This window comes from Phycomyces blakesleeanus (assembly GCF_001638985.1).
Source record: "Phycomyces blakesleeanus NRRL 1555(-) unplaced genomic scaffold PHYBLscaffold_20, whole genome shotgun sequence".
In the NCBI taxonomy this organism is placed as follows: Eukaryota; Fungi; Mucoromycota; class Mucoromycetes; order Mucorales; family Phycomycetaceae; genus Phycomyces; species Phycomyces blakesleeanus.
The window spans coordinates 252736-266525 of NW_017265153.1; the positions used below are offsets into that span (position 1 = coordinate 252736).

The 13790-nt window shown below is 34.6% G+C and overlaps 5 protein-coding genes across 5 annotated transcripts; 3 read left to right on the forward strand and 2 right to left on the reverse strand.

Annotated features, from left to right (window-relative positions):
* Positions 1-274: 274 nt before the first annotated feature.
* Positions 275-2541, forward strand: PHYBLDRAFT_171827 (hypothetical protein; the record flags this gene model as incomplete). Its single annotated transcript, XM_018436675.1, has 2 exons — positions 275-2347; positions 2512-2541. The coding sequence occupies 2 exons, from the start codon at positions 275-277 to the stop codon at positions 2539-2541; spliced, it is 2103 nt and encodes a 700-aa protein (XP_018287849.1).
* Positions 2542-3491: 950 nt separating this feature from the next.
* Positions 3492-4325, reverse strand: PHYBLDRAFT_148993 (hypothetical protein; the record flags this gene model as incomplete). Its single annotated transcript, XM_018432199.1, has 1 exon — positions 3492-4325. The coding sequence occupies one exon, from the start codon at positions 4323-4325 to the stop codon at positions 3492-3494; it is 834 nt and encodes a 277-aa protein (XP_018287850.1).
* A 612-nt stretch (positions 4326-4937) lies between these two features.
* On the reverse strand, positions 4938-6587 carry PHYBLDRAFT_24993 (C2H2-type zinc finger transcription factor; the record flags this gene model as incomplete). The annotated part of the gene is made up of 5 exons (XM_018439858.1): positions 4938-5127; positions 5266-5436; positions 5524-5680; positions 5755-6269; positions 6388-6587. The coding sequence occupies 5 exons, from the start codon at positions 6585-6587 to the stop codon at positions 4938-4940; spliced, it is 1233 nt and encodes a 410-aa protein (XP_018287851.1).
* Positions 6588-9022: 2435 nt separating this feature from the next.
* On the forward strand, positions 9023-9463 carry PHYBLDRAFT_171830 (hypothetical protein; the record flags this gene model as incomplete). Its single annotated transcript, XM_018436676.1, has 1 exon — positions 9023-9463. One exon carries the CDS (start codon positions 9023-9025, stop codon positions 9461-9463), a length of 441 nt encoding a protein of 146 aa, XP_018287852.1.
* A 1613-nt stretch (positions 9464-11076) lies between these two features.
* Positions 11077-12345, forward strand: PHYBLDRAFT_70538 (hypothetical protein; the record flags this gene model as incomplete). The annotated part of the gene is made up of 5 exons (XM_018442294.1): positions 11077-11132; positions 11261-11374; positions 11891-11922; positions 12102-12191; positions 12224-12345. The coding sequence occupies 5 exons, from the start codon at positions 11077-11079 to the stop codon at positions 12343-12345; spliced, it is 414 nt and encodes a 137-aa protein (XP_018287853.1).
* Between the last annotated feature and the right edge of the window lie 1445 nt (positions 12346-13790).

Sequence of the window (13790 nt, forward strand, 5' to 3'; positions counted from 1 at the left end):
CAAATTCACCATAAATGAAGAGAAAAATAAAAATTAGAAATCAATGGGTTGGTGCTATTCACCACGAAATCCCTCCTCTTTTGGATATATTGGACCAGATGTTTATATATATATTTTAGATAATAATTTGATTTTCATTAGACCATATACTCAAAGTATTTATTGGTGGCCTAGACCCTTTTCATCTTTCTCTTCCTTCCTTCCTTCCTTCGTTCCTTAACATCTAGATTTTTCTTTTCTTTTATATTATTATATTAAATTATATTATATTACAATGTTTCGTAAAAACGTTTGGCCATCAATAGTATCCCATCTGTGGCATGTGTTTGTATTTTTTGTACTTTTAATGATCTTCTTATTGCTGGCCTTTATGTTCCAAGATCATCCCATGTTTCACCCTCTGCCCCAAAGCATCTTTGAGCAGGTCAACTATACCCATCTGGCTATCAACGAAACACTATATCCTGTCGAGAGCAACATCTTACGTCTCTTCCCTGAAATAATGCAATCAATTCTTCTACGTGTCGACAGCGACTATGTCCTTGAGACCGACCCCTGGATAACCTACAAATCAGACGAGCACGACACCGATTGGGAGTCTTGGGTTGATCAAGATGGACTTGAGGCTCAGGACTCTCAGCTTAGATACGCTTGTAAATACCAGCCCTTGCCTTTCCCGATCTTGCATCATGTAGTATCCAGTGCAGTTGGAGTAGAGAACAATGGGTCCGCATTCGACCGCCTACCTGCAGTCGATAAGCCTTTCCTCATTCTCCCCTTTATTTCCAACACTACCCTCAAATCTGACGACACCATCTGCGTCCGAGTCGTCGTTAGCCAACCCGCACCTGATCCGTCAAACCCTTTCCAGTATCTCTACAGACCAAACGACTATCAAAACAGCCGATTGGTTTCGCCCTGGTGGGATACTATGATGGTTACAATGCAGCATAACCAAACGAATGCAACCACAACCTTGTCTATGCAGCCATGGTCAGGGCATATGGTTTTGCGCAAGGACAGAATGGCGCGCCTTCTTGGTGGCCAGGCACCGGGCTGGTACAAAGACATGGAAGAGACGATTGCTGAAAGAGACCTGATCCATGTCTATGAGGCTGACGCAAAACTCAAGGATATCGGAGAATATCATATACAGGGTCTTCTCGAGTATCAAGCAGGAAAATGGAATTTTGAGCTGGGTCCTGTCAATCCATACGAGCCCCAGCTGTTGCCGGTCTATCCATTAGGCGCAGAAGACATCCGGGTGGTCAAGCCAGGGACTGAAGAAGAGGAAAATGAAAAGGTTAAAAAGGAAGAACGGTCGGTAGAGCAAGCACAGAAAGATATTCTCGATGCCCACCTGGCTCTGCCACTCTGCCACAGAGCGGATAATTTGGGTCGGTGGTTGCCTGTACCTCTTGGATACAATACTACTCTATTGGCTGGTATTGATCACCACAACAAAGTCTGGGCCCCTTATAACTGTCGATACCGCAAACTAAGCTACGACCAATTCAATCGCTGCCTTGCCCGTCGCTACCCTAATGGCGTAGATCTGTACGGCGATTCGAATACTAGGCGATCTCTAAAGGCAATGCTCAGTCATGGAAAGTGGTGCGATACTCAACCAGGAGCACTATCACCCAACCATAGGATTCTGAATCTCGAGGGAGCACGTAGCTGGAAATCGGCCGGGGATGATGGCCAGAGACGATCCTGTTATTGTGAAGACTATACAGAGCCGAGCTGGAACAACGAATGGCTGAACCCGCACATTCGATTAAACGACCTTTTCTTTGAAAACACCAGGGAAGAATCCAAGGCACTTGGACGGAACACAGAATGGGACAACCGGACTGTGGTCCTGGACAAGGTTCGGCTCCGAAGCTACAAGTGGGACGGCCTGACCTACCTTAACAATCCAGGATGGGATACTGCGTTTGTACCTCTGTTTGGAGACCCTAGTATCCGACCTGATATCGTGGTTTTCTCACTAGGCAACTGGGACGCTGCCTTTTTGACGCTAGCTGATTTCAACCGAGACTTGACAAGATTAATTGAGCTGATCAGACTTGCCTACCAACAAGTTGGACACCCCAAGATTATCTACCGCACTCCGCAGTATTTCTGCTGCCGTACTGACAGCTCACCTCGAGAGCGGCGGGTTAGCGGGGGGCGTATCCAGTCATTTGATCACCTGGCCCGCACTCGGTTTGCTTCTGAGCTCAAAGCCGAGATCTGGGACACGCTTGCTATGGGAGAAGCCAGGACTTGGGATGAGAAGATCGAAAGTGTCGAGTGTCCTTCAAACCATGTGCCGTCAGATATTGTCGAGCAAGAGAACCAAGTATTAATGAACTCTCTCTGCAATTCTTTTTAACTAGAAACCAATTATTATTATTATTATTATCATTTAATTCTTTACTTGGGCTTTATTAATAGCCTTTTTTTTTTTTTGCTTATTCTTTTATATATTATGTATTTATTAATTGATTTACTCAAAATACATAGAAAGAAAACAGCCTAATTTTACATCTTTAAACTTACAGTTCTCTTACATACATACACACAATCTATAATCTCATTACAAAATAAAATAAACCAAAATAAATGCATGTTTATGACCACAAAGTATGAAAATCTCTATTGATCTTCTTCTTTTTTTTTAAAAAAAAAAAGATTTACACTCACTAACCTACTCGCTCATTCTTATATACGTATATGCAAACATGCTCTTAGTAATGATCTGGAGTATATAGTGCAAATCAAATCAAATAATAAAAAAAAGCCATAAAATTAAGTTAAAATACCAACAATATGTATATATATGGATATATATTTACTTGATATCTGTTGATTATCAAATGTCAACCTCGGAATACTCCTTCAATGTGGGATAAAATATATATAAATATATAAATATAACCATAAAAAGATCTCTGTCTTTTAGTACGCATATACTATGTACACTAGAGAGGATCGATTTAAAATAAGTAGAATTATGAATAACATCAGCAACTATTCTTGTTTGTGATTAACTAAATGAAAATTCTTTATATATATATATATATATATTGAAACAAGAATTGAAACATGGTATTATATCAAATAATAAAAAATAATAATAAAAATAATAATAATACAATTTTTTTTTGAGGGATAATTGTTTAATGGAGGTCTCGACTTTTTGTGTTTTCTTTGGTACTACCATAAAGCTATATGCATAAATACATTGCATAAAATAGTCTTCAGGTCCACTACAGGTTCAAGTCTAGTTTCTTCAGATATGTATATATATCACAAGTATTCTTTGTTAATGAACCATGGAATTTACATGATGAAATTATTATTTTAATGATTATGATTATGGATTCTTTTTCTTTTCTTTTTTTTTGGTTTGAATAATGGGAGGTGATTACTATAATGATTTTTATATAAATGTTTTTATTTTATATTGTATATTCTTGCATATATATATATATATATATATTTTAACAAAATAGTGACCGATGTAAGGTCACATCTTCTGCCAATACCCCTGTCCAGTCGTCCTCGTCTAGCCGTGTGTCTGGATGAGCAACAGACAGGTGGTGCTTTTCGGCTATCCAGGAATGTACGCCCAAGGTATCCTTTTCTTTGATATTGAAACCTGCAGCGGCTGCAGACAGTAAGCTGACACACTCCAGTCTGGGGCAGAGTATCATTAGATCAGCCAGATGCTGACTTGACCATGTGCGGCGCGTTGCCAATGTGAGGAATCGTAAGGGAAGACATGAGGTTGACTTGAGCAGGGTTATAAACGTGGGGGCATGAATGTGAACTTGACAGCCCAATAAAAGCTCCGTCAATCCTGGACAGCGTGTCAGGAGTCGTCCGAGTGTGGTTGCATCGAGCGAAGTGAAATTCGTTTGATTTGCCGCACCAACGAGTTCTAGGCGCCTTAATGATGATAGTGGTTGTGTGAATTTGAAGGCGTGGTCAGAGAGTGTGGTCCAGCCACAGATCGTAAGCTCCTCGAGATTTGGGCAGTTGTTTAGAATGTAGCGCACGATATTGTCACGAACGCCCCGGATACGAATTGACTGAATGTGCTCAAGGTGGGGTTCAATAAGTGCTTTTAGATCGGGAAGTTGCCACAATGCAATTGATTTGCTCGGCTTTTCTGGTGGCTCAAGCCACAAATGACGCCAGAAAAAAGGGTCGTCGCAGAAGTGTTGGAGTGTAATTGATACAGTACGAGTGGTGGCCAGATCTCGCAAGGGAAGCCATGATAGACAATTGAAGAGTAATTCGGAAGGTAGATTTTGTAGAGATGTCATGCCCATGAATAGAACGAGTAGATGAGGAAGTAAAAGAAGAAGAAGGAGTATAAGAAGATTATTTATAATTTATATTTATATTTATATTTATATATAAAAAATGAAGGTAATAGCAGTAGCAGTAGCAGAAATAGCAATAACAATAGCGGTAGTTGTCGTAATACCAGCAAATAAAAACAACAACAATAAAAAACAATAGTAAAGACAATAATAATAATAATAAAAGAACTTGAATCATGGGGATTCGACTTCTCTCTTTTTATATATGCTTAAGTGGGTATGCGGGGGGGAACTTGCGCGCGGGCCAAACCGAACAGAACCAGTCTGACTTTGATTGGTAAGAATTATGGGAGACAATTGATGCAGAAAGAAAGTGATACGTCATGTGTCATTTTCTCAGAACCAAAAGAAAAAGAAAAAAAATCAATTTATTTATTTATTTATTTAAATTAGTGCAAGAAACTATGAAGTAAAATAAAATAAAATAAGAAATAAGAAATGTTTCCAAAATCCAAAGGATTTCATTGCCAAGACTTGATCTTTTTTTTTTTTTTTTTTTTTTTTTTGGGTTTCATCAAATCGCATTTTGCCCAAACAAGGTAATGGTTTAAAAATGATTTACAAAGGTGTCTTCTTTTGCGAATTTGTACTCCAACAACCAGGACAGTTGTGCAAGACTTCATGGATAAATATGTCACAATCAACACAAAAAGCCTGTTTACACTTTGGACATTGGAAGTGAACCTGAGAATTTCCTTCTGTTTTGTCTAACGGGATTATACAAGAGAAACAATTGGAGCTACGGGTACTGTATAACACGTATATATATATATATAAGAAAAATATTTTATAAGTAACTCATTCCTTTTTTTTTTGGTTTTGCATATTTACGACAAAAACAGCTAATAAATAAATAAATAAATAAATAAATAAATAAATGAAATACCTGTTCCTAATTTCATCAAAGTTGTCCACCGGGAACAAATGGTGATAAGATCGAGCCAGATGAGGAGACGATACCAGCGTCAACCCACACACATCACAATCACTAGGTATGTCGCACACCTTGGACCGGCATCTTGGACATATGTAGCCTCCTGTAGTCAACTTTGAGTGACTGGAGCCATATGTTCATGTCAGATTGAATGAGAGGTTGTGCATAAACTCAAAAAAAAAGAAAAGAAAAGGTCTTCAAATTCTTTACCAGACACAGAATGTCGCATGTTCTTCAGTCTGCCGGCGTGGGAATCCCATTGTAACAAGATTAGATGTGTTCTTATTTGGTGCCACTGCTGGTGGAGGAACTGCCTCGAATAGTAAATCCTTATAGTGGGCCTCGTTTAGAATTACACCATAAGAGCCTAATTATTCATATATATATATAAAAATCCAATTCGTGTTTCAATGTGTGTATATATATGTATATATTACTCACCCTTGGTTGCCTTGCTAAGAGCTCGGCAAATTTGAACTTCTGCTGCAAGTCCAACCACATTGACACGCACCATTTCTTTCTGCAACAGATCGATCGTATCATGGACATCGTTGGGGTCACACGTCGTCAAGGCTCCAAAGATCAAAAGGATTTCTTTGGATCCATGCGTAGGTACACCCATCATGCCGGCCCTGGCGAGCTGTAGCGCATTCTGGAGCGAAGGCTCACCGCTTGTCTCGGTGTTCTTTTTGGTTTTGAGAGCTTTGATGTGGTCTGTAGGATTTCCGCTCAACTCGGTCAATTTTTCTGCGATCCCATCACGCGTAACAATAATGCCGAGTTGTGAGATTGGATTCTGATCAAAGTATTCAATCACAAACTGCTGGGCGTAATTGAGGGTAAGTTCTACTCGGCTAGGACGAAGATCCTTTTCGTTCATTGCTTCTGACAGATCGATAATTAAAAACAAATGTCGAATAATTCCACGTTGTATAATTGCTGTATCTTTAAGAAGTCTATGACATGATTTGTATTAGGAATGTTGTTAATAAATCACACTTTGATTATTATTATTATATGTTTTTGAAAAAAAAATGAGGGGGGTTAAGTAGGGAGGGAGAAGTATGTCATTACCTCCTTCGTTTTCTCTGCTGTTGTAAATGGGCTACTGCACTACTTAATCGTCCCTCTGAATCCTCTTGGAGGACATCCCAACTTCGTTTGTACTCTTCTTCCCAAGAGTAGCCTGCCTTTCCGGTATCTTCGTCCTGATTGGCATCGTATGAATCGTCTACGTCAATGTATTCATCATCGGCAGGTTTGCGAGGACCCATGGTAATGGATGGAGGGTCGCTTGGATTTTGTGCGCAATGCAATCGTATGTCAGGCACTGTACCCGACATGTGACTGTCTTAATTAGACTTTCTGTATGCCGGCACAATCCGTATGATGTGTCCACAAGTGGTCTTGTGCTCTTTTTATTGTTATTATTATTTGGTTCTTGACTATTGTGATTTTGAATAGACAGACCAACAGAAAAAAAAACAAAGGTTCTAAGCCAAGCCTATTAAGATATCTATGTATCAATATGGTGAATTCTTCGTACTTTATTCATACTCTGTCAATATCAATTGAAATGTATATGAAAAGGTTAGAATTTGAGACGTCCTACTCCATTACTTAATCCTTTTGTTCGATTATAAGAGACAATTGAGTTTGTTGGGTCACTGTGATGACAAGGGTCAAAATAAAAATAATAATAAAAAAAGAAGAAGAGGGAAAGAATGTGATGGTTGTCCATTAACTTGTTGGGGTTAGTATGCGCACATGTCACAAGCAATAACCATAATTATAGTCATAGTATTAGTCATAGTCATAGTCTTGTATTTCTATCTATATATATATATATATTTAATTTGAACAACAATGGGGTTACAAGAAGAACACTTCTTTATGTGATCCCTTTATTTATTTAGTTTAGTTTCTTAGTTTCTTTCTTTTTATTATTATTATTATTATTATTGACGCAACTATGCATTCAAAACATATTGAGCTTTATTTTTTTTTGGTACTGGTACTGGTACTGTGTTAAACCCCAATGTTAATAGTTAAAAGGGTCAGTGACAGTCGATGAAACGGAAACCAAGTAGTGATCAAAATCATAATTATGCTATATGGTTATTGACGATGATAAACACTGTGGGGGAGCATTACTCACATGGCATCACAGTGTGTGATCACTAAATAGTGACATTGATATTCTAGTTTTCTCTGATGTGATTTACATATATATAGGGGGAAGGAAGAGGAAGATGAGGAGAATAAGTAGCAGTAGCAGTAGCAGTAGCAGTAGCAGTAGCGATAAGAATAGAGAATGAAAACCATACAAGTCTATCCTTTTACTTAACTTTACTTTTTTTATATACCTTTGTTTTATGAAGAAATCACTAGTTGATTCTACAAGATATTTGAAAGCCACAGATATTTTTTTAACAATAAATAAAGGTTGGTTTAAAGCCTTTAAATAACGGAAGGAAATAAAAGAAGAGGGGGGGATGTTGGTTAATATCGACGTCATTTTCATTTCTTTACGCTTAAATTGCCTCTATTTATACATATAGAGCTACATATATGTTGTGTACAAAAGGGAGTGGACTATAACCTAAAGTCTCTAATTTTTTTTCTCTTTTGCTTCTCTGTAGCACTGTAAAAGTAATATATCTAATAAACCATGAACCTATACCAATAGTTACTATATATATATATATTTCTAAAGAGGTTATCTTTTAGTCTCTTACAATATAAGGCTAATTATTACACATCACATTACATTAAAACAAGAATACGTATATTAAAAAATGTATACAGGCTTTACTAGTCGTCTTATTGCTCTTTTCTTTATGTCAAGACATTCAACTACGATTTATTTGTATCATTTGACACTCTATGAAACAAGAGATTTATTTATTATTTGGGTGTCAATAATGTACACACAAATACTAGTTTCTTTGAGCCAAAAATATATATATAAAATAACTGATGATTTTGACACCATTGACTCCTTTAAATTAGACATTAAACAAAAGGCCTGTTTTCTTATATATATATATATATAAATATATTTGATTATTTAATGTATACTATACTAAAATATAGACACAGTGAAGGAGAGAAATTTTAGAAAGAATAAGAATAAGAAACAGAGGCAGAAGAAAAGGGGGATGTATAATACAAATAAATATAACCATTGTGAACATTTAGGCTGAGAATTGCATATAAATTTTATGTTAATCTGTCGACTGATTTCTTGTATAAAATAATATATATATATTGGTGGCTAAAAAAGATTATATTCATATTCGTATACTCCTCTTTCTTTCTTTCTTCTTCTTTTGGCTTGTAACAGGGAGTCTCTTGTGCATAAAGCCTTGGTCTGTTTTTGTCAATACCGAATGCGATGCCTCCTATTGCTCTGTATCTAATTAAATTATTGTGTGTATTCTTTTGTGTATATATAGATTTTATTTTTAGAGTTTGTTTTACACATCACAAATACACACAACCCGCCAAAATTGGGTCGTAAAAGCCCTGTGCTGTCGATCTTTCCCTTTCTATTTTTACCTACAATAGTATCTATATATTTTTTTTTTTGCATTTGATATAAATATCACCGTCTATTTTTTTTTTCTTTTTTTTTCACTTTGCAACCTTTTCTTCCATCAAGCATTTAAAGCCCAATACCCAATACCCAAATACCCAATCTTCAAAGATGACTGCCCTTACATTATCTCGCTCTTGCACACGCTCTAGTCGCCCCCTCCAAGTCCGTTTCTGTCCCCAGCCGAGTGTAATGTACACTTACTCCCAGTCAGACTACGACAGAAGTGGTCTGTTTCCTGAAAACTCTTCAGAGATCTCAATCATCAAGCCGATTCTTTTTACCGTTTCTGTGAATTTCTTGGCACCCAAGTCACACTCCACGGCCACTCCACGTACAATCCGCAAAAAGAAGATCTCAAGACCCAAACTGACCATTGACACCAGCAGTCTCCATGGACCTCTCTATTTTACTAGCATGACAACCAACCATGAAAAAAAGGAACGATTGATGGATATCGAAGAAACCGATATCCTAGACAAAGATGAAGATGAAGAATGGATCCTAAAGACAAGAGAAAATACCAGACGCAACAGTCTATTGGCAGTATAAAGTACATACATACATACATACATACATACATACATACATACATACGCTTATACATACGCTTATACATACACCTTATACATACATACGCTTATACATACATACACCTTATACATATTAGTAGATTCTTTTATCAAGAAAGAATATGTTTTCTTCCCTGCTTTCTTCCTTTCGTTTCGTGTATATTCCACCTTTTCGTTATTCAATTCGTACATACATACTTTCTTTTTAAAAAAATAAAATAAAATAAATATTGAATATTCTCTCATGTTCATACAAATATACAGTTGATTTCTCTTTAGATATAATATAGATATGTACGATCTTATGATATTATGCCAAGAACAGTGTCACGATCCATCTTTGTGTGTGTGTTTTTTTTTAGCAGCGTTTCAAAAGGACCATAAATAACAATAAAGAAAATTTATTTATTTATTTTTTGAATTTATATATAGACATATAGACATATAGATATCTGTATGTATATGCGTGCGTGCGTAAATACTAGATATTCTGTATACATATACATACAGATATATCTATATCTATGTACCTTGTACCATCTTCTGCTCCGGAGTGTAAAGTATAATGATACCTCCTGTTCATTTAAAGCTGAGATCTAACCAAGGAAAATAAAGAAGAAGAAGAAGAAGAAGAAGCTGTGGTTTGGTTTGGTTTGGTTTGGTTTGGTTTGGTTTGGTGTGGCGGCACAGTCTTCGGGATCAAGACCGAAAGGACAATATCTATATACATTCACACCCACACACCCACACACGTATAAATATATATATATTGTATGTTTTTGGGTATGTAAATTATATCATTCTCTTCTTTCAAACCAAATACACAAAATATGATCAATTATAACCTTAATGAAAGTTAACCCAAATAAATAAATAAAACTATATGTACAAATGCGGGTAACTGGGCTGAGGGCCCAAAAACGATAACAAGATTTTCCCATCTTGGAGTATATATATATATTTTGTATGCTTTCGGAGTATTTATTTGTATCTGGGTTACAAATATCCTATTTTGCGCCAGCTAAAAATAAAGAAAATTGCGTTATTACGAGCGGAGAGTACATGTAGATATTTTTATCAAAGGGAAAAAAAAAATATTATTGTTATTGATTCAATTCGATATATGTATATATTTCATTATTACAGCAGCAAATAGAACACATAGCTTTACACAAAGTCCCAACATACTGACAATCGAATTACCCCCGCTGGGTCGATTTTCTTTTAATTGAGCAAATAGCTTATTGTCTAAATACTCATTATACAGCAGATTAAAAGAAAGCAAAAAAAAAAAAAAAGTACCCACTTTTCTTATTATTGATATTGTACCCAGAAATAAAGTATAAAAATAAGGTCATACCAGCATTACATATATATATATATATATTCTTTCTTTCCAGAAAGTTAATTTTTTCGTGTGTTTAATAAAGTAACAAAAAATAATAATATGACATTTTATTACTGGTTTTCTTATTTTTGTATCCATAATTTTTTTTTCTATAAACGCATATTATATATAGGGATCCAATTCGGCATCTTAATATAATTTTATCAATCGCAAAATCTGATAGTCTATCCATAATATTACACAGTATGAATCTCTCTTCTCTTCTTTTCTTTTCTTTTCTACTTCTTGGGGTTAGCACAAGGTCAATATAGTCTTTGGCTCTTAAAGACTATCTTTAATTGATTGTATATAATATCATTAAACACCTAAAAGAAAACAAACAAACAAACAAACAAAAAGAAGACAATTGCATACATACAATATCTATAGATCTCTTATTTATATAAAAAAATTCATATACACATTAGAAAAGAGTCCAAGTGTAGTACAGAGACCCTGTCCGCATTGTCCTTACACGGAACATCCGAAAATTGGATATAAAAGGTAAAAGTCTGTACAAAACGGAGACTTGTAGTTTGGGTGTATATATAATTATTATATATAAAAAAAATCATGTCTATCGATTGTTATACACAATCCTTTTTTTCTTATTTCCTTTTCTTTATAAGATCATAATGACCCAGAAGTTACAATATGGTTTGATAATTAGACTCAAGGTTTATATAATAGAGTAACATAGTATCCAAAGGCATACACGCTTTTTATTTATTTATTTATTATTATTATTATTGTGTACGTAAATACAGTGAATTCGTCTTTGAATTATCATCACCATTAAAGAAAAAACAAATCCAAGAAAATAATACACTAAAAGTGTTCTTTTTGTTTTATTTAATAGAGAATGAAATATATATATATATAAATGTACATTAATAAGATATGTGCTATACATATAAAGAAGCATCTATTCTTCCTACTTTTGTAATAATGATTTGTATCATAAGTAGTGATGATAAGGATATGATTGTGTCTGCTATAAAAATACCTGTTATAATAAAGAATAGTGGCACAAGAGCAAAATTTCAGATACGGTAATATCATATAGTATATTTTCACCGTTTATACTTAGTAAAAAAAAAACTCTCTGTCAGATAGCACATCTACCTATAATGTACAAAATCGATGTTGAAGCTATCCAAGAGGGGTTCCCCTTAAAAAATTTTTTTTTATAGTTTTTCAGAGATTTCGCTTTATAATGCAATATAAACAGTAGCCGTAACCGTAACTGTAGCCTTTCAAACGCAAAGTCCTATTAAACACCTACACAGACAAGCTGAAGTAGAAAACTCTGTAGCCAAAAGTAAGTTTGTACTCATACTTTTTTTTTTAAAGAAAAAAATGAAACCAAAACCAATGTCCAAATGCTCGTAAATATACTAAAAACGGATTTTCGCAGCAGAACAAAATTGAACATTTTTATTATTGCTATTATATACAAGCAAGAGGGTATATAATCTTAACAGCTTCTTCACTATTAAAAACAAATAAACCAACAACTTAACTCCATGTAAATGACGGTCATATGTAAAGTCATATGTCCTGTGGTTTTGTATTATAAACATTCATTCACTTACTCATTAATTATTATTTTTGGTTTTCTGTTTTTGTGAGGTTCCTCAAGACTTAATCTTAAAAATATTAATAAATAAATAAATCAATAAATTAATAAAAAATGCACGTCAAGGGAGTTTTGATATAAGACTGTATATTACCTTTATATGGTTTATTATTATTATAATAATAAAAATATACGGTAAATACATTGCATCGGTGCAAAGTATAATATATGCAATACCACAACATCTAATTATCCAAAGCTAGCAGCAGAACCCTCGTCATCAAGGGAAATACTAAATTATGTTGGTAAATAAATACCAGTCGAGGAATGAGATATAAATATGAAAAATATGTGTAAGTGTCAGAAAGTAAGCTCTTTATGTTTTTTATTATTCAATTTATACTCCAACTTCTTTTTAGGATAGAACAACATGCTTTTAAAACGTTTATGTTTACAAACCATTTTTTTTACTCTCTTATAGCATGTTCCAAACAATCCATAAACATCAAATGCTGTACAAAATAAGAACAGGATAAATGGCAGTTTATTAAGATTAAGGAACAAACGTATTTTTATTTCTACTTTGTTGCTATAGTCGTAGGTCAGGTATCCTCACACAATATTTTTAATTTATACTATGGACATCAGTATTGGTATCAGTAGAATCATTTCAAATAAGATTTAACAAAGGGCGTTTGTTTCTTTGGTTCTACATGTATTCTTGTGCAAGGTATTTCATATAGAGAATAAAGAACTTTCTAAACTTTACATACCAGAGACTTTGTAAGACACTAAACTAAAAAGAAGATATGTGTTGTACAAGACAATTGTCTTTCTTTTTTTCTTTTGGTTATTTATCTATCAAACGATGCGCACTATAGTCAGCCGATTAGAAAACATATACAGTTAATTGGCCTTTATCTCACCAAATCTACAAATAAGAAAACAACCGCAGTCAGAATTATTATTTCTTTTCTCTTTAAAGCGATAACAATACATTTTCCAAAATATCCTAGTTACTATAGAGTATCTGAGCCTTGACTGGGTCCAATGTTGTGTGTAGCACTACAAACCCAATGGTGTAAAAATGGCAGGCAACACTCTCATTTTGACATTGTGTTAATGATTGAGTTATTTAGTTCCACGAGTCATCTTGTGGCCAATCATTTGGTTATTATTATTAGTGATTGCAAAAATAAAAAATAAAAAATAAAAATGGTATAATGCCCTGTCAAGGAATACAACTTCATGTTTTTGAACAAAGTGTGATATCATATGAAGCCACAGCAGTGAATGAGAAGAAGTCTATCTAAAAGACAAGAGTAAAGAAAAAAAATAAAT